This window comes from Acomys minous, assembly GCF_964271855.1.
Source record: "Acomys minous genome assembly, chromosome: 14".
NCBI classification, from domain to species: domain Eukaryota; kingdom Metazoa; phylum Chordata; class Mammalia; order Rodentia; family Muridae; genus Acomys; species Acomys minous.
In genome coordinates this window covers 74,463,088-74,489,765 of record NC_140496.1, presented here as the reverse complement: position 1 = coordinate 74,489,765, position 26,678 = coordinate 74,463,088, and the positions used below count along the sequence as shown (strand labels likewise).

The following is a 26,678-nucleotide window of genomic DNA, read 5'->3' as shown; positions in this document are numbered from 1 at the left end:
CCTATGTGTTCCAGACTCCTCCCCACTTTTTCCTCTAACTGGGTTAATGTCTCTGGTTTTAGGTTAAGGTCTTTAATCCACTTGGACTTGAGTTTTGTGCATGGTGACAAATAGGGGTCTAATTGCATTTTTCTACATGTAGACATCCAGTTAGACCAGCACGTTTTGTTGAAGAGGCTGTCGTTTTTCCATTGAATGGATTTGGCTTCTTTGTCAAAAATCAAGTGACCAAATGTGTGTGGATTCATCTCTGGGTCTTCAGTTCGATTCTATTGATCCACTAGCCTATTGCTGTGCCAGTACCATGCTGGTTTAATTAGTACAACTTGAGATCAGGTATGGAGATTCCTCCAGAGGATCTTTTATTGTATAGGATTGTTTTGCTATTCTGGGCTTTTTGTTTCTCCATATGAAGTTGAGAATTGTTCTTTCAATATCTTCAAAATATTTTGTAGGTATTCTGATAGCGTTGCATTGAATTTGTAAATTGCTTTTGGGAAGATGGCCATTTTTACTATGTTGATTCTCCCGATCCACAAACAAGGTAGATCCTGCCATCTTCTGATGTCATTTTCAATCTCTTTCTTCAGAGATTTAAAGTTTTTTTTCAAATAAGTCGTTCACTTACTTAGTTAGGGTCATTCCTAGATATTTTATATTGCTTGTGGCTATCGTGAAGGGAGTAATTTTCCTAATTTCTTCCTCTGCCTGTTTGTCATTTGTATATAGGAAAGCTACTGACTTTTTTGAGTTTATTTTGTAACCTGCCAATTTGCTGAAGGTGTTTATCAGCTGTAGGAGTTTTCTGGTAGAATTTTGGGGGTCACTTATATACACTATCATATCATCTGCAAATAGGGATAATTTGACTTCTTTTTTTCCCATTTGGATCCCCTTGATCTCCTTTTGATGTCTTATTGCTCTGCCTAGAACTTCAAGAACTATATTGAAGAGATATGGGGAAAGTGGGCAGCCTTGTCTGGTACCCGATTTTAGAGGGATTTCCTTGAGTATCTCTCCAGTTAATTTAATGTTGGCTATTGGTTTGCTTATATACAAAATTCTATACTAGTGAATTAAAAATAACCTTTTGAGTAACAAGGCATTAAGTTGAGGAGTAGATTCACTAATCTACTCTTTGTCCTACCATCCCTATATATTTCTATAATCATTTTTCTTTCTTTTCAACTCCTATTTTCAAACTTAAGAAAGAAAGATAAAGGAAAAGAGAGATATCCCTGAGTACAACCTTGTTTTCTCTCCAAATTAGACCAATAATAACTTATTACCAACTCCCATTGAAAACAAACATCTATTGCCCAAGAGAGCAACCAAAAACCTACCCAACCCCACTTAAGGGCAGATGTCAGACTCTTAGACAACTAAATACAGACTCTTAGCAGCTGAATACAGATTCTCAGGCTACTGCCCTAAAATTCCAACCTCAATAATAAGGCAGTTAGTTGTAAAAAAAAAAAAAAAAGAATGGTTTTCTTCTTTGGTAAATAAGACTTATTGAAGTCTACTTCTGGAGGGTTTTTTTCAGTTTCACGTAAACCAGAACCAGGTATCTGAACTCTATTCTGATTAACAATAAAGGAGGGGTAAGAAGTGCTTAACCATTATAGAATTTTCAAACCCTAGGAGAATGGAATAAAAGTAGCAGGGCTGATGGCAGACAATTACAAACGAGTTTAATTTGTGGGCCACCTGGATGTAGAGAAAGTTGTGATTGGCCTGAAATGAATAATTGAACATTGCCATTCTGTAACAGCCTCGGGATACCAAGAGTAACACTTTTCTTGTTTTTTAGGCAGCTACTGTTTTATCACACATATCTTCTTGAAGAATAAATCTCTCGCCATACCGCTCTGTGCAGAATGAAGCACCAAGAAGACCCACTTTCAAAGTGAGAACAGATTATTTGGCCAACACCAAGCTACAGCAAATATCAAACAAGGAGTCCACTTCCTTAATGAGCTATCATGTACTTCTCTTAATGAAATAAGCAGATTATTGACCTTGTCAATAAGTGTAATTAGCTGGGATCATCATTACCGTTAGGAGCTGCTGCCCTTCCTCAACTCTATATATACCCTACTCCTTGCAGAACTCAAGCTGCTTGCTGACCTTTGGCTCAGTCAGCTTCCTCAAAGGTCTTCTCCATACACATTCTACACTCTGGCAGGACCTCACTGTGTAGCCTTCCTCCTTTGAACTTTCATCTTTAATTCCAGCTTAAGAACTGCTTTCTTAGGGAGGCCAATCTTGAATTCTGAAACGAAGCTATGCATTTCCACTATGGCAGGCTAATTAACAAAACTTCGCTGTGAAACACACATTTAATGCATGGATGGGTATGTGGTACTGTCACAGAAACTAGGGTGTTTGTCCCAATCTCCATTGTTATCCACAGTGGATGATGTCTATGACATCTTCAGTTACTATTCGTTAATTCATAAACCCATGCAAGTGAGACTCAAGCTGATGTTTAGAGTGGGCCCAGCATTTAAATGGATGAACTGATTTGTAGAGCCTTATTAAAAGTGTGGAACAATGATTATATCCTTTAAGGTGGTTCCCTGCTGTGTAAAGTCACTTCTGTCCAACAGCTGAACCAATGTACCAAAATATTCAGGAGATGGTCCACGGAGTTCACACTTCATGTGCAGACAGAGGAGAATACACCTTAACTGTACTCTTTTACCTGAGTTCTTGAAGAAGTCTAGATGAATTCTACTAGATGAGAATTATGCAAAAGGTGTTTTCAAAAAGAAAGCAGTACAGGTTTCAGGATATAGAGAGAAGGTTCCTGAAGCCAGCAGTTGTAGCTTTCTTGCTCACATCAGTGGTTCTCAGCCTTCCTAATGCTGTAACCCTTTAATACAGTTAGCTTGTCATGTTGTGGTGACCCCAACCACAAATTTATTTTTGTTTCTTCTTCATAACTATAACTTTTGCTATTGTTATGAATCATAATATAAATATCAATATGCAGATGGTCTTAGGCAACCCCTGTGAAAGGGTCCTTTGACCCCCCACTAAAGGGGAGGTAGCACACAGGTTGAGAACCACTGGCTTAGGTATAATGTGTCACTCCACAATCTTTTCATCTTCTCCACGGCTCATGTTCCTCTAAGAAGATGACCATACTCACTACAATCAGAAATACATACTTATAACAAAACAATAATAATTTTCCTCCATCATATGTAAGTGCTGTAAAATTACATTTGGAATCTTACTGCCAAGAATAGGCTCTGGCATTCACCAAGAATTGCGTAAATTCTCTAGTTAGTTACCACTTACCAAACACTGAACCGCATACCCAGCCCCAAACCAGGTGCAGAGGATTCAGCTATGAATGAAAGGGGCCCTCATAGACCTGACATTCTAATTAGGAGACAAAACGTTAATTATGAGATATAGTATGTTAGCTGCCAACTTCTCTGCACAGAAAAATGAAGAAAAGGAGGATAGATGCAGACTAAAGGCATGGGGCAGCAGCGTGTCCACAGTTGTTGGTCAATGTACGTAGTTGAGTTATCACTATAAATAATTTAACTCTGGGTTTACTCCCACCCTGTGCTCTTCTTATCAATCACTATTATCCCCCTGAAACTGTTACAGAGTACAACATATATCACACAACTGAATCCTGTTTCCCACACAGCCTGTAACACTTGGAACATAAAAAACATAAATAAAATATACTTGCTTTGGGGGACAGACACAGAAATGATATATAAGAAACTGAATAATGAGACAGCAACCAGATGAGGCATTTTTATCAGATACTTAAAAAAATCTTGTGTGGGGGCTGGAGAGATGGCTCAGAGGTTAAGAGCACTGTCTGCTCTTCCAGAGGTCCTGAGTTCAATTCCCAGCAACCACATGGTGGCTCAAAACCATCTATAATGTGATCTGGTGCCCTCTTCTGGCCTGCAGGTGTATGTACAGGCAAAGCACTGTATACATACTAATAAATAAATATATGAAAAAAAAATCTTGTGTGCAATAAATGTTATAAACTCATAGGGAAGGAAAAGTGTAAATATTTACATATCATAAACATTTAAATAATGTTTGTTCATATAATTTACTACTAAACACAGCTTCATAGAGGGTACTCTCTAATCAATAAAAATAAAAATAAAAAAATAACTGTTCTGAGGGGCTGGTGAGCATTTAAGAGTATTTATTGTTCTTGCAGAACACCCAGACTTGATTCCCAGCACCAAGTAAGGCAAATCACTTGCTTCCTAGGGCACACAGGCCTCCTTGGGCACCTGCATTCACATATGAACATACCCAGACCTAAGCCACACACATATGCATAGCTAATAAATAAAATAATGTTTGAAGAATAGAAAAAATGGCGCACATATCTTAGCACTTAGAAGACAGAGGCAGATGGATCTATAGGAGGTTCAAGGCCAGCCTGATCTACATACTGAATTCCAGACCAGCCAGGGCTTTAGAAGTAAAACTCCTCAGAAAACAAAACAAAAAAATAACCTGCACAGCATACTTTACAAAACTTTTCCCCCAAGAAAAGAATATAATGGCAAAACTGAGAAACAGGAAGTTACATGAACGTAGGTGATTCACAGTAGCTTGAGGAGGAAATGTGAACGAAGGAAAAAGTAAATTCCTTTCAACTTTTAACCTTTCAGTACAGATTACATTAATAATTTAATGGAAAAGAGACAGGAGAGAAACAAAGGACAAGTAAATGCTGGAGGAATGGGATGCCGGACAGCTCCTAGGTCTCTTCACAGATGGCGGGCCAACACCAGGTATGTGGCAGTCAGAAGACAAAGATTCTGTGACTTGGCAGCTAACAGAAGCCTTGGAGGAAGAGGCCTGAGACATGAAGTGTCATGAGCTCCAGTGGCCAGCACAACACCACAGTAGTTGCCACTCTCTCGTGGACTTCAGAGTAGTGGAAAGGTGGGTGACAGAGAAGAGTCAGACAGGAAGGGAAGGACAAGAAAGATTCATAAAGGCTTACTGAGTGAGTGGGAACCGATGGGGAGATGGCTCAGCTGGTAAAGAGCGCTTGCTGCTCAGGCAAGACTCAAGTTCAAATCCCCAATGCCTGGTTTAAAGAAAAGCACTCTTGTTATCCCTGTGAAGGGCAGAGACAAGAGGATTGCTGGGGATAGCTGGCCACCAACCTTGTACCAAGTTCAGTGACAGATTTTATCTCAAGTGAATGTTAAGTGTGATAGGTCAAAGCACACAGTGTCCTTCTTCAGAGTGTGACTAGGCAAGGCACACACATACACACAGAGAGACACGCACACACACACACACACACACACACACACACACACACACACATGAAAAAATAATGGTGGCTAAAACCAGCTCATGTTTCAAAATTACAACCAATGAGACCAAATCCCTTTAGTTCATATTGTCAGCCTGAAAAAAATAAAATGGGAAGGGCCAGACAGAAAGAAAGGATTCCTATAGAGCAACAGACAAAATTTCTCAATTGCCAAGACAGCTACAGGTAGAAATTAAGCTCAGCTAGAGGAAAATAAAACCAGTCACATGTCCTGCTTCGCTGAGTATCTAGTCAAGTATTAGTATGCTGTACACAAACACTGCATTGTCAGTCTACCAAAGAGGATCATATGAGCTGCAAAGAGCCTCGCCTCCTCCCTACCAGTGTGGTGCAAAGCTCATGCGGTTGTAAACTTTACTCTTAGAAATCTGGACTGGGGTCAGTAGGCCAGCATTGGGACTCACACTCTATACAAAGTCTAACATAACTACATTCCAAGCTAGTTTAACAAGTGTAAAGGAATCTGTTAGAACTCTAGTAACCAATGTGAGTGACACTTAGTAGTGAGCAGGTAAACGTGAGAAGGTGGGAAGTGAGCACTCCCAAAGACAAGACAAACGTCAGCCATAATTCTAAAAGATTACAAACAAACCTCATCGGGAACACGTGAAACCTCATTTTTCACCTCAGTTTACCCTGTAAACAAACTGATTCAGCTCCCTAGTTGTATATTTTGTGCATAGATATACTTTCGCATGTGAATGCATACAAATGTATACACACACACGCATGTGGAAGTCAAAGGAAAAGGTCAGGTGCCAACTTCACCACCTTTTTTTTTTTTTAAGAGAGAGAGAGTGTCTCTCAATGATCTGGGACTTGCCAATCTAGCTTGGCTAGTTGGCCATTAAACCCATAGATTGTTTTGTCGCTTCCTCTCGAGCCCTGGGCTTACAAGCATGCTCCATCACACCTAGCTTGCATAAGTGTGATCTACAGGTTGAACTCAGGTTCCTGTGTTGACAAAGCAAGCATTATACCAACCGGTCTAGCCCCCTACCCACCATGTCATGTTTTCTAATTTCCAAAATCTTCACACTTGCACTCTTCCTGAAACCCCCTAGTTGTGGTTAATTTACCAGTACGGCCTAATAATGTTTACTGTTAGACCTATAATTATTCTTATGGCAGTATTTCTAACCCACCAGCAACCAATCATGACACAGACTCCTGCTATGTTTTAAAATAACCTTAGTTAACCTGGGGCAGGGGAGATATCAATCCCCTAAACTACTTCCCATAGTGGGAGGGATGCCCCAATCTCATGTCATCTGGTTCTAAAAATTTGTATCAAGCTAGCTCCCATCCATAATCCCAAATACTTGCTAATTATCATCACTGGGGCCCAGTCTCCATCCATGCCTGCCATGTGCTTCTCCTCTCCTCTGTCTCTGCAAGCCCTGGAACCTTAGCCATGCCTATCCCATTTGCACTGCCCAGGTTTGATGGCCTTTTATTGATCGAACAGGTTAGGATCTTAGGCAAGGTACAGGTGGGGCACAGAGACAGCAAGCAATATTTAGCATCAAAATACATCAGACCAACCTCAAACACTCTCTCATCCTGGTCTTCATTATTTGTCCTCTAACTTTCTGCAACAGTACCAAAGATGGTGCCTCATGTATTTGTCATTAAATCTACTTCTTCCATAAGTCCCAGAATCATTCAGCTGAAGGCAAGTTTGGTTAATAATTAAAATCCATATAATGATTCTTTCTTTGAAATAGTACTATAACTATTTATTGATGTTTGTCTTCTTCATCATAATAGGAGTTTCCTTGGTAAGGCCTATGCTACATTCATATTTATTTCAGTTGATGAATGACAGAGTGCCTAACCTATTCTAATGGATAGTAAGTAGAAAAAGAAATCACACACATAAAGACTAGATATTCCAAATTCATTTTCATTGACTATAAGGAAAGGTCAGTGGTTAATTTTTATCTCTTCCTGGAAAGTGCTATGCTTAAAGAGCTCTTGTGAGAGATTACACGGGTCCAATGTCTAGCTCTACGTTAGCCAGGCTTCTTGGGCCTCCCTCTGAATGACCTTTCATCTAGGAGTGGTGATAAAATATAATCACAAAGTGATTCTGAAGGTTACAGTATAAGATATTACACAAAGGACCTGAAAAAACAAAATTTAAATCTGCATTACATCTTTGTCATATTTTTAAAACGAGAGCATCCCTAGTAAGGGGTCACAATTTTACAATAAATCGCTAAGATTCTGAATACAAATGGCTTGCTGTACTTAGCGGTATTTCCTTTTATTTTTCACCTGGGATGAATTTTTCTAATTCATAATATTTTCTGGTCTTCAAACATCACACATGGAATGACTGCAAAATATTGATGTAATTAGGACAGTTCAACATTTTCAAAATGTCAAAAATAAACAGCGGTTATGGAACACCTGTTTAAAAGATACTGGGAATAAGTGCTTTGTGCTTCATTACCCAGTCCAAACACATTTGCCAGCTTAAATTCCCTATGTAATTCAGAATTTCCAATTACTCAAAGAACACTAGTTAGCTGCCAAATGATGAAATTCCTGGGCAAAAATTTCAAAATTGTCATTCTTGGGACAAAACAATGCCTGTTCTCTTAGCGGCCAATCATTCACTTACTAAAACAAAATTAGAGTCTGTCTTTAAAATAAAATCAGAATATGACTTTTGTAGATCTTATTCGTCTCTAAAGAGCATTCGATAATGTGACCAAAGCATCGATGCTTCCCTAAAGCATGAAGCCCCCTAAAAAAAACTTTACCTTGGAATTCAGGGAAACTCAAACATGACCTGCTTATACACCGTGATTAGCCAGGGACTGTCTGGGTGGGGTGGGGCTCACCATCGTCAACCCAAGCTTCTGGGTTGACAGAACCCTTCATTCTGTCTTTTGAAGTAATGTCAGACCCACCACAAACCACACTTTCTTGAATTTTTAATGTGTATCTGTTTTCATAAACACGCTTTTTTAAAAAAAAGGATGTGAAGTAAAGTACTAGTAAGGACATCAGTAATTTGAATGAATCTTAATAAATTGCTTAATGTTTTTTAGCCTAGACATTATCATGCTTAAACAGAAAGATGTAGTCTTAATGATCCACATTCCTCAGAAATCAAAATGCAGTAAGCAGCTATTGCAAAAGAACTGCCAGTCAGTATAATGCAAGAAAATATGTAATCCCAATGTCCAGTACATAAAGAATGGGGGAATGGGAGTTCCGTTAATTTGTTCATCCGCACAATCACCCAGTAGCCATTCATTAAGTAACAGCTATATGCCAGGTGCCATTTGAGAAACACAGGTAAGGAGAAGAAATGTAAGACAAGTCCAATATAAAAAGTCCTGCATACTGGGCTTTACATACTCATATTCAAAAGGAAGACAGTGAACGCACTATAAGTAAAAGGAGTGGATTAGCAGCAAATACTGTGAAGAAAATCCATGCAAGGAAGCCCAAAAGGAGCCAGATAAAGGGCAGGCAGAGTTTGATATAGGGATCCTGGAGACAGCTTTACTAAGATGATAGGTGAGCAAAGGACATTATGGTTGCCAGTGAGCAGGAATATCCCTGGCAGATTATCAGGGCAGAACTGCTAAAGGAGTCCTCAGCAAGCATACACTCCATTGGGAAAGGGTTAGGTGCTGAGAGTAGTCTCAAGGCCACTTCAGAGATTCAAAGGGGAGGTGATAAGGATATCATATAAACAATCATATATTTACATATATATCTATGTAAATATATGTAAATTTATTATAAAGGAAAAAATAAATGGTGGAGATTCTGGGGAACAGGTTTTGGGTCAAGCTAATAATTTCATAATTTGATTATCAACATGTTATATTTTAAGTACTTGTTAGGTCTTTAAAAAGATCTATTTGGTGGGTTATTTGGTGGTTATCATGGCAGAGGTAGAAAAGTTACCTTAGAGATATAAGCAAAGGAGTTATCTGATTTAATATACTACAAAATATAGAGTGATTCTATTAATAATCTAACTTTGAAACAACAGGAAACAAAGAAAGGAAGGGTAGAACAAGGAGGAGAGAGAGGGGGAAGAAAAAAAGGGGGAAGGAGAGAGAGAGAGGAGAAGGGAGGGAGAGAGAGAGATGGGGACAGAGGGAGAGGGAGAGAATGATAGGGAATAAGATAATCTTCCAGTAAAGAGAGGCTGAAGGGCTGTAGTAGATAGTGAGGGTGAGGCCCTGAAATAGCAATTTCAGCATTTGATACATACTTTTCATAGATGCAAGATTGCACAGGGATTGGATTTTAAAGTTTCTAAATGAATACTCTGTAGGAAAATGACAGCAAGAGGGATGAAGGCGAGCAAGGCAGAGCCAAGATGTATCCATGATAAGACACAGATCCAGACCTAGAAGGCTCTACAATGGCCCCTTCTGGAGGCAAGGGGTAGAGCCAACTAAGAGAGGGCTCAGCGGTTAAGAACCCTGACTGCTTTCCTAAAGGTTCTGAGTTCAATTCATAGCAACCACATGGTGGCTCACAACCATCTATAATGTGATCTGATGTCCTCTTCTGGCCTGCAGGTGTACATACAGGCAGAGCACTGTATACATAATAATGAAAAAATACATCTTTTATTTTATTATTCATTAATTAAACATTTTTTATTTTACATATGTATTTATATTATTACATATGAATACAATAAACTTCATACAAAAAGAAGAACCATGACACAATCAGGAATTATATAAATGTTATATTCTTAGTGTTTTAGCTATTTGTATTTGACAGTCTTGAAGAAAACATTTTTCCTATCTTGGTGTGTCTAAAATTTTAAATGCAAATCAATCTCTGTCACATCTTGTCATTATCAACTTAAAACAACTATCTAGATATAAAAGCATCTTAACCCCTAGACAACTAAGATTAATTGTAAAACTAAGCTCCCTACCTGGTCTTCAACTCCATCAGAGACTTGAGAAGGAATAAACTTGATTACCTGAGCATGCCGGGAGTACAGGTTAGTAGCTTTCTAAATGAGAAGATGGCAGAGACAGTTTGATACCTGAATAGTCACCCAAGACTATAACATTGGAGCATAATCTTCACCCTTCTGGCCCAATATATCTGACAGACATATTTGTGAGGCAGAAACTATTGAGGTCTTGCTTACCCTGTCTTGACAGAGTTTGGCCTTCAACTCGGCTTGCATCCAACCTTGCTCTTTTTAAGACAGAATTCTGTCTATGGTAGAAATGAGGACATTTTTACCCAGTGGCTTGTTTGCCACATTTGAAGCAATTCCCATAAGGAGATTCTTTGATGCTCCTCATCCTCTTTGAGGTAGGCTGCGTATTGCCAGGAGTTAACATTATTGTCAGTGAATCTTTAAAATAATAAAAACATTTTAAATGCCATATTCTGTATGTATCTGAGGTTTTTGAAGACCTTATCTCTGTAACTATCCTACCTTACCTTTCTATAGAATCATGTCTATCTGCCACACTTGAGATGTATATTCTTGTGATAAAAGTAGACTAGTAATTGACATGACCATGATTTGATCAAAAACTAACTTGTATAACTTATTAATCATAAACGCCTGCAATATCACTTTCAAAGTATATACATATATAGTATGCGTGTGAAGAGTAAACTTATACTTGAATTCTATACCACTTTATCTAGAATTAAACTTATTTTGCATCTATATACAAAATTCTATACCGGTGAGTTAAAAATAACCTTATAAGTGACAATTGAGGCATTAAAAAAAAGAATACAGCTCTGTTGGGTGTGCTAGTTTCACATATTTAATACTATTACTTTGAAGTCTGAATCATGCAGATTTCTGAGAGTTCAAGATCAGCCTCATCTACCTAACAAATTCCAGGATTCCTCTTTTCCTCTGACACCACCCTAGCGAAAATAAGAGGCATCTCATTGTATCAGGACATAATGGGAGACAAGTTATCATTAAATTCTTTATGCAGACACAGAGAGGATACTTATACAAAGGAAGGGAATATTATTCAATTAGAGAACCACAGCTAAGCTTGAACCCTAGCTCTACCACCTCCAGTCTCTCTAAGGAATGAACTTCACTGTTCTCTCTCAATCTATGCGTATCACTGGAGAATGATCTGCATCCTCAGCAATAAATCTGATCTTATACAACGAGATTATTATTTTTAAATACATTGGAAGCTTTTAATTTATTTTCCCATTTATATTTGCTCACTATAGAAAACCAAAAGATGTCAACAGCACAAAGATAACCACTATTAATAATTATATGGACATTTTTATTCTTTGTAGATATGCACAAAGATATAGTTGTATGCAAGTACACACAATTACAATTAGATCCAGTGATGTTTTATGTGCTTTGCATGTAATGTAGATTGCGACTATTTAACCCAGAGTATTAACTATTTAATGATAATTTGCAGTGGTCATACAATTTAACACTGATAATATTTGCCTTAATTTAGTTAAACATGACCTAGTCATTTGAATTTGATGGATTTTCCTTCTACATTTTTTCTCTGCTGAATAAATAATGTGTAGAATAATCTTCTTTTTACATAATTAATGTTTACCTAATTCCTAATTCTTTCCATGGGACATATTACTATATGATGAATGAGTAAGGTGTATTTGATAGTGTTGTTACTTTTATAGGTTAAATTGTGTCTCTGTAAAATTTATGTGTTGTAATACTAACTGTTAGTAACTCAAACTGTAGTGATTTAGACACAGTATTTAAAGTGGCAAACAGATTAAAACAAGCCATTATAACAGAAAGACCATGTGAAAACACAGGAGGCAGACCGATTGATTAGACTAGCAGCAATGCGCCCTGACAACACCTTGATCTCAGACTAGGTCTTTACTATATTGAACACTCAATGGCTCAAGCCAGCCTATCTCTGATTATTATAATAACAACCCCATCACATAAGATACATATTAATTCTCGAATATGGTGAGACTGATTTTTCACAAATTCTAAACAACAAATACTTGAATGAAAAACATATCTCAGTACTACCTTTGTCAGTTACATATTTTGGAAGAAACGCAATGAGAAACTCTATGTATAAGATTACATCTGGAACAAAATGATCATTTTTTTCTAAGAGAGTAGTGATAATAACAATTGAAATAAGAGGAAAAACTTCTATTACTAAATAGAACCTGGACCAAAGAATGTCAGATCATTTATGAATGAAATGCCTCAGGGAAGGCATCTGATGTCTCCAGATCATAGCTCTCACATCTTTGAAATGAGAGATTTATCCTTGATAGCCTTTAAGAGATAACTTTGAAAACTGTACTACTCTGCTCTCGTTCTCTTCAGTTGCTGCCATCATTAGATGAGATCACAGTTTGTCATCACATGATCCAGAAGGGGCAACCCTGATGTCCTTTCAAAGACTTTTTCTGGCAATGTCATGGTAGAGAGCAGAGCTCACACAAGAGGACCAGGAAAATTAGAATGCCAAACAGAGCATTGCAGCTGATGGCAAGATCTTCTCATGCTATAGTGTGCCTGACCTTTTGTGGTTTTCAGAACCATTTGGAGGGTGGCCCATGCATGATAGAAAAACACAACAGTAACATAAGCCTATCATAAGTGCCTGTCCTCAAGTTCTATCCTCCCAAGGAAAGGAGGGAGAAAAACAACAAAAGCAAAGTCATGTATCTTAAGCAGCATTCTGTACAAAGCATCCAGAGAGAAAGCTTAGGCCATGGTCTCATTAATTGTTTTGGAAATTTTGATGGGGAAATTCTATTAAATAGGAATTTCTTTCCAATTTTAAATATTTATAGTTCATAAGACATTTTCAACCCTTCCTTTGAGGCCATATCTAATACCCACTCATGACCTCATAGTCCGTGATCATGATATAGACAAAGCTAAGAAAGACTTTAAGCTAGGCACTGCGGTTTAAGATGCAATCTTAGCATATAGGAAGTGAGGAGAGAGGGAATTGCATGCCTATAAGGCCATCGTGGGTTACAAGGTGAGTCCTGGTCTCACAAGCAGATAAAAACAAATTAACAAATTAAAACTCAGCAATAAAGGTAGGGTGCCTTTAATCCCAGCACTGGAGAGGCAGAGGAATCAGACCTTGATGAGTTCCAGGACAGGCTGGTCTACAAAAGGAGTCCAGGACAACCAGGGCTGTTACAGAGAAAACACTGTCCTGAAAATAAAGGCGTATTTTTTAAAAATCAGTTAGAAAGAATTTCTGAGAAGCCGCTCTGCTTCTGCACTTCACCTGAGAGTGACAGCCGTTTATACCGAACACTGACCACTCATCACTTCAGCTAATAGGTAGCTCTGCACACACCTTCTTCAGTGACACTGGACCTTGCCATATGGAAAACCTTTTACCATGCTACCACCACACAAAATCATTTTCAGCTAAATTTAAAAACAACTTAGAAAAAGAAATACTGGTACCAAACTTATACAGATTTGCAAAGCATCACAATTAAATGGGATTTTGAGATTGTTTTCAGATATAAAATGTTTAATGTATTTTAAAGGCACAGTAGTACTTGCACATCTTTAATTACATTTCTAAGGATGACATTGTCTTTGTTGTGTGAGCTAATTTTCAGCAGGAAACCATGTGTCAGTGATACTTACAAAGCAGTTCTTATCAGAGTTTCTTTTCCAATGTTTCTTGTCTAGTTTCTTGGCCATGGTGGAACGCAGAGTTGCATGAGTTTGTATTCGAGGATTTAAAGCCAGGATATTCTAAATACAGAATAAACAATATACAAACATACATAAGTAACCATGTTGACATTAAAACAAATCAAAATTTTATTTCCTATCTCTCCATTTCCCTAAGGAGAGACTTAGCTAAGAGTGAAAACTCTCATTCTTATGATATATGACAGAGGGGGGAAAAAGTAGATGTAACCTAAACAAGTTAAAGTATGACCCAAATTTCATATGATGATGTTAGAGAAAAATTAAAAAAATAAAAAAGAGAAAAAAAAGAAAAAAAACTTAGACCCAACACGGGACCTTCATATGAATGCCACAATATAAGAATGTACTTGGAAAAGCTAAGCAGAACCAAGGTTGTAATAAAAACAAACAAACAAAAAAAAAACAAGCAAATAAGAAAATATAACACCATTGTTGTGAGTCAGTCATCTACCGGAAAAAAATGTGAATGCAGTAACATCTAATATCCCTTCCAATAATTCTCAAAAAATTCTTTCTCAATGTACATATACATCTACAAAACAATCTCAATACCTAAGGCTCAGGAGCCATGGAAAGACTGAAAATCCAGAGGCTTAGGGTGTTTACTGTGGGAGTGTGTCTACTAACAGAGAGCTAATATCCAAAATATATATAAAAAAAAACTCAAGAAATTAAGCACCACCAAACCAAATAACCCAATTGAGAAATGGAGTTCAGAACTAAACAGAGAATTCTCAACAGAGGAATATCGAATGGGTGAGAAACACTTAAAGAAATGATCAATGTTTTTTAGTCATCAGAGAAATGCAAATCAAAACGACACTGAGATTCCATCTTACACCCATCAGAATGGCTAAGATCAAAAATTAAAGCAACACCACATGTTGGCGAGGATGTGGAGAAAGAGGAACACTTCTTCACTGCTGGTGGGAATGCAAACTAGTTCAACCACTTTGGAAATCTATCTGGTACTATCTCAGAAAACTGGGAATAGGGCTTCCTCAAGACCCAGCTATTTGACTCCTTAGAATATACCCAGAAGAAGCTCCAGCACACAACAGGGACATATGCTCTACCATGTTCATAGCGGCCTTATTCATAATAGACAGAACATGGAAACAGACTAAGTGTCCCTCAGTAGAAGATTGGATAAAGAAACTGTGGTACATTTACATTACGGAATATTACTCAGCTATTAAAAACAAGGAATTTCCAAAATTTGTGGACAAACTGATTGAACTAGAAATGTTCATAATGAGTGAGTTAACCCAGAAGCAGAAAGAGTCAAATGGTATATACTCACTTATCTGGACACTAGCCCAAGGGGCATGTCCCCTGAAAGTCTTCACTTACCAGGAAACTGGGACAGAGGGGAGGACATCCTATTGTGACTTTAGGTAATAGAAGCAAGGGAGAATGGGAAAATAGAAGGATCCAGAGGGTCCTAGAAACCTACAAGAAGAATATTATGATGGGCGGATTTGGGCCCAGGGGTCCTACTCAAACTATGGCACCATCCAAGGACAATACATGCAGTAACCATCAAACCCCAAGCCAGATCTAGCTAGTGGACAGGACATTCTCCAGAGTTGAGTGGAGAGTGGAGACTGACTTTCACACGAACTTCTGTTGCCCCATATTTGACCATGTTCCCCTGGATGGTGAGGCCTGGTGGCACTCTGAGGAAGGATAGAAGGCTACGAAGAAGAGACTTGATACTTTGTGAGCATATACAGGGGGAGGAGGTCATCCTGAGTGAGTCACAGTCATAGGGGAGGCGAGTAGGGGGGAAAGCAGATGGGAGGGAGGAATGGGAGGATACAAGGGATGGGATAACAATCGAGATGAGTTAATAAAAAAAGAACGAAAAAACAAAAAACAAAAAAGAAAAGAAAAGAAAAGAAAAGAAAAGCCCTCAAAGGCTTACAACAAAAACAAAGCTTACAAACAGGTCCAAAATCAACTGAAGCTTGCAGCAGGGTAAGTGATTCTCTGGGTCACTAAACAAAGTAGGAACTAAGTGTTCTAGTGACATGAATGGACAATGATTCAGGGAGATCTGAAAAAGGCTGAAAGCAAGGGCTCTGCTGGAGCCACTGTACAAACCCCGGGTCACACAGAAGACCCCAGGCATCACAAAACAGCAACACCGGATATGAGTATGGAAAAGGGACTGGTATGAGTTGGGGAGTTGGGTAGCATCTACAGGATTGGAAAGGGGGATAAAAGAGGATGCCTACAAGAGTCATCAGAGTGCATTGCACACATCTACGAAATTTCAATGACTATATCTAATGAAAGTTATCAAAAAACAAAAATAAAAATGTTATCACAAAATGCCCATACTCATGTCTAGTACTGTATCATAAATGGATGTCAGGGGTTCAGACTGTAGGGGAAATAGAGTACCCTAAACCATCTAGCCTGTCACCAAACCAAAATATGAATCCCTTGTCCTGAGAGCAAAAGGTAAGTGCAGCAAATAACTATATCAAAAATTTTATGTTTTCAAACTAATATACTAATATATAGAAAGTATAGATACTCATGGAACTCTAGAAACCACTATGAAATGTATCTGTTAGATTGGATGAAAAAGAAGACGCAACCATGCTGCTTTTGGAAAGTAAAAAGTAACTGCTAAAGGATGTATGGTTTCTTTGTGGAATAATGAACCGTGGCTATGTATTGTTAACATGATCCTATGAATACATTTAAAAAACTGGATGTTTTCCCTTACATGAAGAGTAGGATGATATGGGAACTATGTCTTGATAAAGTTATTAAAATTAATTAATTCTGCATTCAACAAGTTTAACTGTAACTGTATTCACTTTAATGAACAATTTTGGGACTTGCTTTACTTGCATAAATGTGATAAAATTATTTTTAGCAATTCTTACAAATGACAGGCCTGATGTTTCTTAACTCTATCCTGTTCCGGTTAGTTGTTTGTGTCTTCCAAATAGCCCATTCACACTAAAGTTCTGTTTCTAAATGATTACTCCTGGCAATGAAAAATACCCAAGTGGCTGATTTATAATTGTTAGCTTAAGAAACTTCAAGAATCTCATTTTACAGAAAAAATTAAAAATCTTACTGCACATACAATACTTTTGCATACGTTTTCAGACTTGAATCACTAGTGTACTACATGATAATATGTCAGCAAATAAAAGAGCAAGTTTAAAGGTATTCTGGCCTACATGTAAAGCACACAAACTAAGAATCATGCAAGAAATACGGCTGTATTTATTTTACCTTTTACATCCACAATCCATATTGTGATAAATGATTACATTTATCTATACCGGCATAGTAATGTAACTTTTGGAAATAAACGTTCAGAATGTAATTTATTGGCTGCTTATCTTGGTTACTTTTCTTTCACAGAATACAAACATAAAGTATAACACAGCATGAAATATTGGGTTAACCTTTTACGAGAAGTCGTTGAGTTGAATTCAATGGATCTTGGATAAAAATAAATTGGATTGTGGAGAATGGTTACCAAGGATTTGACTTAATAATATCCCAGATGAAAAGGGATATAAAATAAGAATACAGGACGTGTGTGGTTAAGAGCTGCTCAAAACAATTTTCCAAAGCAAGACTTTTTTAAAACCCAAAGTCAATATCATCGATAAGTAAGCAGCTGGCAGAATAATAAGGGAGAGTTCTAAATTACACTCTTACTAAGAAATGACCAAAGCCAGGTCCTTACCAGGGTCACAGGGTCCCCTCTCTGGATAAATTGAGCACTTTAAGAAGCCCATTAACCCTTTCAGATATCAAGTTACTGCTAATGGGGGGGGGAGGGGGTTTTTTCTCTCATCAAAAAAATCTGGCTTTGGGTATTCCTGTCAGTTTCAGGAGCATTGCAAGAATGTACTGGTGAGACTGGAGGCAGAGAAAGAAAAAGGAGTTTGAGTACATTTCGTGGCATGAGTTTTGTGTGGTTTAAGAAATGCCTTAATATGGTTCAAGTCCACTCCACACAAACTCTAATGAGTTCTGTGCTGTCATTGGTTTCTGTGAACATTTTACACAGAAGCATCTGGAGTCTCACAGCACACACACTGCAAGTCTGTACCTAAGTGGTCTGTGCCTCACCCCAAAGGGTATGAAGAACAGCTACATTGACTGTAGTCACATATTTGGTCTTCCTGGATAAAAACACTAATCACTGGTCATAAAATACTAGAACTTTAGCATCATTTGGAAGCTCAAATTCCAGTTACAAGAAGCCATTTGGCCAAGAAGTCTTCTTTCCGAAAATATGCCAACACTAATATGACCATATTGATTAACTAATTATAAAGTACCACTTTAAGTTTTCTTCACTTTTTACATTTGAATTATAAACAATGATTTTCTACTCAATGCTAGTTATTCCTTGTAATTCTGAGCTATAAAAATAATACATGCATACTCACACTTGAGTTTCACATAGTCAAGCCCATGAATTAAATTGTTTCTTACTCAGATTCTGCTTAAATGTTATCATTGATGGCCTACTCTGAGATTTCTATGGGTCTTTCCCTTGTATGAGGCTACGAGGAAACATGTGATTAAATATATGTTGCTTTTCCTTCTTTCCTAACTGGTCCTATGTACTTAATCCTGGTATAGCAGTGCATTTTCTGCCACTTGCATCTGAGTAAACTCTCTACTAACATTATTGACTCTTGAGGTAATTCCCTCAACTAACAGGAAGGAAAGCACGCTGGCAAGTCTAGTGAACATGGAACTGAACTTGGTACTTACTTGCTGTGGATATAGTTGTTTATAGGATTCAGTGTCAGCCAATTACACCACCATTTCTCAAGTCTGTCATACTCATAGTGGAGGGGGAGCTCAAATAATCTCTCTGGCATTCACAACGTATTTGGAGACATTGGAGAGTCCCAAGACTGGCACGGCCAGTCCCTGCTTTGCCAGAAAGAGTGCAGAATGAACTTCATTTGGTCCCCCTGGTCCACAAAACAAGATACAAGCAAGTTTGGAGTCTGAAACTCTTGGAGACCATGGTGATTAGTCCTGGCCAAGAGCTCTCATGTGCTCATAGCTATCCAAGACATGATGATGCCTTAGGACCACTTCTCCAGATAATGATAATAAAGAAAAGTTGTCCCTTTTTCCTGAAAATTTTCTACTAGCACCATACAAAGGTCAATATTCCTTCTACAATTAGTACCTTACTATCATTAATAAGTGATGGATAAAATAGATGAAAAAGATTATTGTAAAGGTTCTAAATCTTACAACTTTGTGGGAAGCAGTTACTAAACAATGTGTATAGTGTTTTGTATTATATTTGTTCTTAGATTTTTAGCTCTTCTGTTTTTTTCTGGAGTAAACCTTCACTCCTTCCTCCACTATAAAACATCAATCAGTAATAGTACTGAACTGATAGCATCACTTAGATTATTAAGACAATATATAACATGTTACCTTACAGGCAGTGCGTATTTATACCATATTGTGTTTTAATTGTCACTTGTCAAATGTATATTCTTGTTCCTGAACTGTCAATTTTGAATGCTTACATGGGGACTTGTTTTTAAAAATACATGAATATGTGAAAATACAAAGGTAACAGGCAAAAAGAAAACTATAAATACTACAAAATGAAAAGAAGAGATATATTTCAGAAGAAATCAAATTGGTCATGGGTTCCTGAATTTATTTTAGTAGCTTCCTGACCTACAATTGCAGAGGTAGATTGCCTGAAAATGCCAATATTTTCCTCATAAATTAGTATGGCACTATCAAAGTTTCATGTGACTCAAATACACATTTTAATATCCATTACATGTATAGAACACTGGAGATAATGTTTTGTAATATATAGAACTGTACATAACTCATGAACTTTGAGCTAGACATATTAGGGTGAATTTACATTACATTTCCATTCTAGGGAAGACAAGTCAGATGGAAAAGATGATGAATTTGTAAAACATCACAAAACACATCAACTGGAAATGAATGAGCCCTTTCAGGATGCTAGTCACATCACCTGGAAAATTCACTCAATTCATTCCTATTGGACAAATAGTTAGCCTAAGTAAGATAGTTCATACATCTTAAGACATCCCATCTATCATGTCACTGTGCAATTACATAAGCTGAGTTCTGTCATTTGAGTCTCTAGTCTGCCTTGGCCAGATTTTATATATGGCATTTCAACTTATAAATCGCACGCCATTTAATAGACTGACTCCAAGGAAGTTCATCTTCTTTTAAAAAGATTGAAACTTCATACAGAGGAGTGTGTGTGTGTTTGTGTGTGTGTGTGTGTGTGTAATGTATACACACACGTGTGTTATTAACATATGAGTCATCCTTTTCTCTCTTTTGATACTAGGGACTATACCCAGTGTCTTACAATGGCAAGGCAAATACTCTTCTACTGACACAAATCCCAATCCATTAATCATACAATTCTTAATAAAATCAGACCATGATGATTGAATCTGATATAGATATTAGTTCCTCTCATTAAGATAAAGCCTCTGAATATCATAACTGTGTGACTTAGGTACAAATACTTCTTTCTCAAGATACTACAAGTGGCATAGTCCCGGGTCAAATTTCTATATAATTTCTTCACTGGTAAAGGTCCTTTTCTTGGCTTGTAGATTACTACCTTATTATATGTGTATGTGAAGAGAGTGAGAGAAAGCCCTCCACTGTCTTCTCTAAGGACACTAATGCCATTATAAGCACCCCCTCCAATGAGCTTTAGCACCTCTAACGATCTTCCAAAAGTTTCATCTCCTAATACTACACCCTCGGAATTAAGGCTTTAACCGATGAACTGTAATGGTATAAAATTTTCATTTTTATAATTTTTTGTTTGTTTTAAAAAGTAATTTATTCTTTCATACATATATAATGCACATTTGCCATATCCCTCCCCTACCAGTGACCATCTCGCATCCTTCCAAAACACAGTTTTAGAAAAACTCAAAGTGATATTTTACAGACGTAAATGATAACATCATAATAACATTCAGTTGATTTGTGTGTAAGTGTGTGTGGTGTATATGTATTTTTGTTGTTTTATAATCGTCACATCACCTGGGAAATACAATTCATGTCTACTGGACAAATAGCCTAAGTAAGAGAGTTTGTGCATCTTAAAACGTTCCATCTATCAGGTCGCTGTGCAACTATGCAACCTGGGTTCTGTCACCTGAGTCCTTAGTCTGCCTTTCCCAGGTGATGTGAAAATTACACACCATTTTTATAACACACCTACAAAAGATTCTATTGCATCCGTGACTATTAAAAGCTGCTCACAATAGATTTCAGCACAAGCAACAGTTTTCTCTTAATATTTCAGATGAAACCATATCAAAACAACATGTTAGCAGGACCAAGAAGAAACTTCAGATCAAAACAGTGACGATTTTATAGGATTGCTTACTTTTAAGAAAATAAATTAAGAACAGTATTTCCAAAGACGTTAACACCAGATCTTAATTACTCTATTTCTTCATTTCTCAAACAGAAAAAAAAAAAAAACCATTAAGAATATATGCTAAGCTATTGTACTAGGCTTTTTTTTTTTAGGTTAGGAATTAAAAATAACACAGCATGTGAATACCCTTATGAAAAGATAGGAAATGTTCATAAAGGAGAAGAGCAGGTTACCTAGCACTGACTAATTAAAAGCTGGCTCACAAGGCCCAGCGCCATTTGAATTCAGGAGAAGGTAACGTACATTAGCATGTTAAAAGTAGAACAATGCCGACCAACAAATATGAAAGGCTACAGTGGGCAAAGACAAAAGCAAGACCAGGGTTGATCTTAGAATTTTTTATTTGTTTGTTTACTTGTTCGCTGCCTTTTTTTAAAAATTCACTTTACATCCAGATCACATCCCCCGTCCTGCTCTCCTCTTGGTCCCATCCTCCCTCTCTTTTACCCCTATTACCTTTCCTCTACTCCTCAGAAAAAGGGAGCCCTCACCACCACCACCAACCCACCCACCCTGGCACATCACATCACAGCAGGACTGAGCACATCCTCTTCCACTGAAACTGGACAAGGTAGCCACACCAGAGAAAAGCAGCCATCCCTCCTTCCCACTCCCCTCACTATGGGAACCACATGACAACTAGTCTGCCCATTGGCTACAAATGTGTAGAAGGCCTAGGTCCAGTCCAGGCATGATCCTTGGTTGGTGTTTCAGTCTCCATATGACCCCCACCCCAGGGCCCAGGTGAGATGATTCTGTTGGTCTTATGATGTTCTTGTTCCCTCTGGCTCCTTCAGTCCTTCCCCTCACTTTTCCACAAGACTTGGTTCTCACTAAGGAGGGGAAATAGAATAGATAGCAGAAGTGGAAAAAGAGAGGAAACAGGTAGGAGAGAGTACAGAGGGAATGAGGGGGTCAGATGTGGGGAGAACATGGGCTAGAGGTCAGAGGGATTAGAGAGAGAAGAGAAACACAGGTGAGGAGCATCTCCGAGACAAGCTGGACCCTGAAAACAGGGTGGAGTCCTGGGAGGAGATGAGAGTGACTCTATTTAAGACTCATAACAGTGGCGGTCATGAAGACTGAAGAGGCTACCTCCTAACCAGACAGGACTTCTAGTAGAAGGAGGGAAACACTAACCCTAACCCACAAAAACTTAGACCGAAAATTTACTCTGCCCACATGATGTGCAGGGATAAGGTTAGAGCAGATATTGAGGAAATGTTCAACCAATGCCTAGTGCAACAAGAGACCCACCCCATGGAAGAGAGAAACTTGTGACACTATTAATGATATTCTGCTATGCTTGCAGATGGGAGCCTAGCACAGTTGTCTTCATCCTATTGACTCTTTGATGCTCTAGAGTAGAAGGTTCGAATTTCAGTACACACGGTACAAAAGACAAGACTCCCATAGCAAGAGAAACTGCAAAACACCTGAGGGAAAAAAAAAGAGAAGTAATGAAAATAAAGGGATGCCAAGAAAATTCACGGACTAAGGCAAAGGTTCTGTGTGAGCAAAAACATTCTAGGAAGGGATTTATACCGCTATTGTAACATTAAAATTCTTAAAAATGATACTCTGCAGATAAATCCTTTAGGAAAAAGTTTACATATTTTTAAAGTGTACTCTTTTTTATTTTTTACATATACATTTATATTATTACACATATATACAATAAACAACCTCTAGCAAGAAGAGCCACAAAACAATCAGAAATTATATAAAAGTTACAGTCTTAGTGTTTTAACTATTTTTATTTGACAGCCTTGAAGAAAACATCTTTCCTATGTTGGTGCATGTAAAATTCTGAATGTAAAACAATGTCCATCACATCTTGTCATTATCAAATTAAAACATCTATCTAGACCTAAAATCATCTTAATCCCTAAGCAACTAAGCTTCATTGTAAAACTAAGCTACCTAGTCTTCAACTCCATCAGAGACTTGAGAAGGAATAAACTTGATTACCTGAATATGCTGGGAGTGCAGGTTAGTAGCTCTCCAAATGAGAAGATGACAGAGACAGTTTGCTACCTGAATAGTCACCCAAAACTCTCTATAATGTTGGAGCATCTTCTTCAGTCTTTTGGCCTAGAATATCTGACAGACATATTTGTGAGGCAGAATATTGAGGACTTGCACACACTGTCTAGGCAGAGTTTGGCCATCGACTCTGCCTGCATCCAAGCCTGCCCTTTTTAGGCAGAATTCTATCTGTGATAGAAATGAAGACATTTTGCCAGTGGCTTGTTTGCCACTTTTGAAGCAATTTGTATCAAGAATGACAGAAAAAACATCTAATGAATGGCAAGGGAGTATTAAATTATAATCTAATTACAACAGTAAAGCATGATATATATATATATAATGGGTTCAAAGATATTTGCGAACATGGAGAAATGTTCCTGATGTTATAAGAAAAAGTAAATATAGGGGCTGGAGACATGGTTCAGGGTTTAACAGCACTGTCTGCTCTTCCAGAGGTCCTGAGTTCAAGTCCCAGCAATTACATGGTGGCTCACAACCAACTATAATATGATCTGATGCCCTCTCTGGCATATAGGTATACATGCAGATAGAGCACTCATGTACATAAAATAAATAAATAAATAAATCTTAGAAAAGAAAGAAAAAGTGAATCTAGGACAATGTTAAGACTAATTCTATTAAAAGTTGATACTTTCACTGTATTGAATAACTTTAAATGACACAAAATTCATGATATAATTATTTGCCCCTTTTCCTTTCCTAAATAAGAGATAGGTTTTTTTTTTTTGGCTTCTTTATTGGCATTTTTTTCAATAGGTAAACAGGCAAGCATGTGTGTGTGTGTGTGTGTGTGTGTGTGTGTGTGTGTGTGTGTGTAAAACAATGGGTTTATTGGGCTTATTTCAGGAGCATCAGGACAGTTTACTTACAAGAGCATGAGTTACTCCCAAAGCCTTCATCACCAGAAAGTTCTACTCCATCAAGGAAGAAAATGTCTAGGAAGACACATCTTGTAGTACCCAGTCGTGTCCTTTGTAGGGGAAACATGTAGTGTGAAGTGACATTGAAAGACAGAGGAGAACTGATAGACTGAGGTCAGATGTTAGGGGAAGGGGGCTCCCCTTTCTGAGGACTAGGGGTGGGAAGGGAGGATATGAGGGAGGGAGTGTGGGATCGGGAGATGACAAGGGAGGGGCTACGATCAGAACGTAAAGTGAACAAATTTTAAAAATTAAAAAAAAAAAAAATAGAAAGACCACAATTCCTTAACAAAAATAAGCTAGTAATTCCAGTTAAGGGGTATAAATATATGACATGAAATATCTTAAAAGGTAAATTAATACATAAAGTTCTAATGGCCTTACCCTACAATAACTGACAATTGTTTTCTGCTATCTATAATCTCACTACGTATCATTTCCCTAGCATTTCTGTGCTACTGCTGCCTTGGAACTGTCTTTTCTTCCATAATGCCCAGCCTGCTTTTAAACCAAGTCAGCTCTCGAAATACAATTGGCTTCTCTACCGCTAACCATGCTTCCATATGTACAAACAAGTCAAAGCCATGCCATCTACTTTAATGGAGTTCTCTGACCATCACAACATCATTTTAGATTTATTGACACATTGTGTTTATGCTATACATAATCTTTTCCTACATCTTAATGTCTGGATACTTTTAGCTGGATGACAGGCATTGGGAATTTCCATAGACTGAGTATGCAATGATTTCAAATCCGTAAAACATTCTTAAGTTTTGTCCTTAGACAAAATACTTGGAAACCATTTGATTCTTTCAGGAATTGGTCATAAGCTTTATGACACAGAACTTCAACAGCTTTTCGTCTGAGACTAATTAGTTCCCATTGCTGAAGGAAGAAACTTCTGAGTAACTAATGTTCTATGAACCATAAAATTTTCAAGTTTAGTGGCAGGTTGTCGAGAACAGGTACAATCCCCAAGTCCCCTGTGAGTGGCTGGCACCTCCCATTCTCCCTCTCAGACTGTCCTTTACCTACTTGTGCTGACCGTTATCCTGTGAGCTACTCAAGGGGACCCCTGCTCCTCTCTAGGTAACGCTCTTCTGTGTTACAAACCTCTACCCAGAATTGCCAGCTCGTTCTCAACTGAGAGTGAGGTAGAAGGATAGGGCAAAGAGTGGGATCTGGGAGGTTTTCCACACAGGCTGCAGAATTAACACATAAGAAAAGAAAATCAGCAAAGAGGAAAACTAAAATAAATGCCCGGCCCAGCTAACACTAGCTTGCACCCCTTACAGAAGCACTGCATTGTCCCAAGGTAACCAATAGCTCATTATAATATTAAGATTCACACCCCTTGGCAGAGATTTAAGGTGCTAATGGCACATGATACCCATACAAGTATGGATAGGTTTGCCTGCAACAGGTAAAACATTCTCCAAAAAGCCATTGCCCAAATGAGTTGAAAAACACTTCGAATGGGCTGTAAAGTGCTGGGTATAGTAACATAAAAGTACCAACAGTCCACCCTAAAGGGCCATTGAGCCATATACTTTCTCTCTGCTGTTAGGCCCCATGTCTGCCCTTGGCAGTGCCTTTTCTTAACAAATTATTTCTGCTCCATTGCTCAACGCGCGACACAAGATCCTGAAGGCCATTGTGGTGGTTTGAAGGAGAAAAGTCCTCCGTGGTGTCCAGCATTCAATACTGTTTTGGTGGTTAGGGTGGTGCAGCCTTGCTGGAGGAATTAAGGAACCGGAGGGAGTGGGCTTTGGGATTAAAAAGCCTCAGTCACTTCCCGTTTGCTCTCTCTGCTTCATGCTTACATGAGCTCTCAGCATCTGGTTTCTTCTGCCACGCCTCCCTCCTGCTGCCAAACCCTCCTACCTACCACGATGGACGCTTACCCTCTGGAACTGTAATAAGCAAAGCAAAGCCCCCTTTCTGAATGTTAGTTTGGTTATGATATTCTAACGTAACAACAGAAAAGCAACCAGTATGGCTCTCCAGAGGTAGCCATGTGTCCCTGAATATCAGCTAAGATTGAAAGCACCTTCAGGTTCTGCATACACTTCCCCACATGATTCACCTCGTCTCTTTGAACAGGACCGTGGGAGAAAACCTGTGGCATCCTTTATCTGATTTCCA

At 38.1% G+C, this 26,678-nt stretch overlaps 1 protein-coding gene across 1 annotated transcript in view; it reads right to left on the bottom strand.

The window, feature by feature from the left end:
* The window catches only part of DPYD (dihydropyrimidine dehydrogenase), an 867,929-nt gene that overhangs the window by 815,549 nt on the left and 25,702 nt on the right, over positions 1-26,678 (bottom strand). The window contains exon 2 of the mRNA XM_084756838.1: positions 13,998-14,108. Coding sequence (XP_084612964.1) covers positions 13,998-14,108 — 111 coding nt within the window. The remainder of the gene's footprint in view (positions 1-13,997; positions 14,109-26,678) is intronic.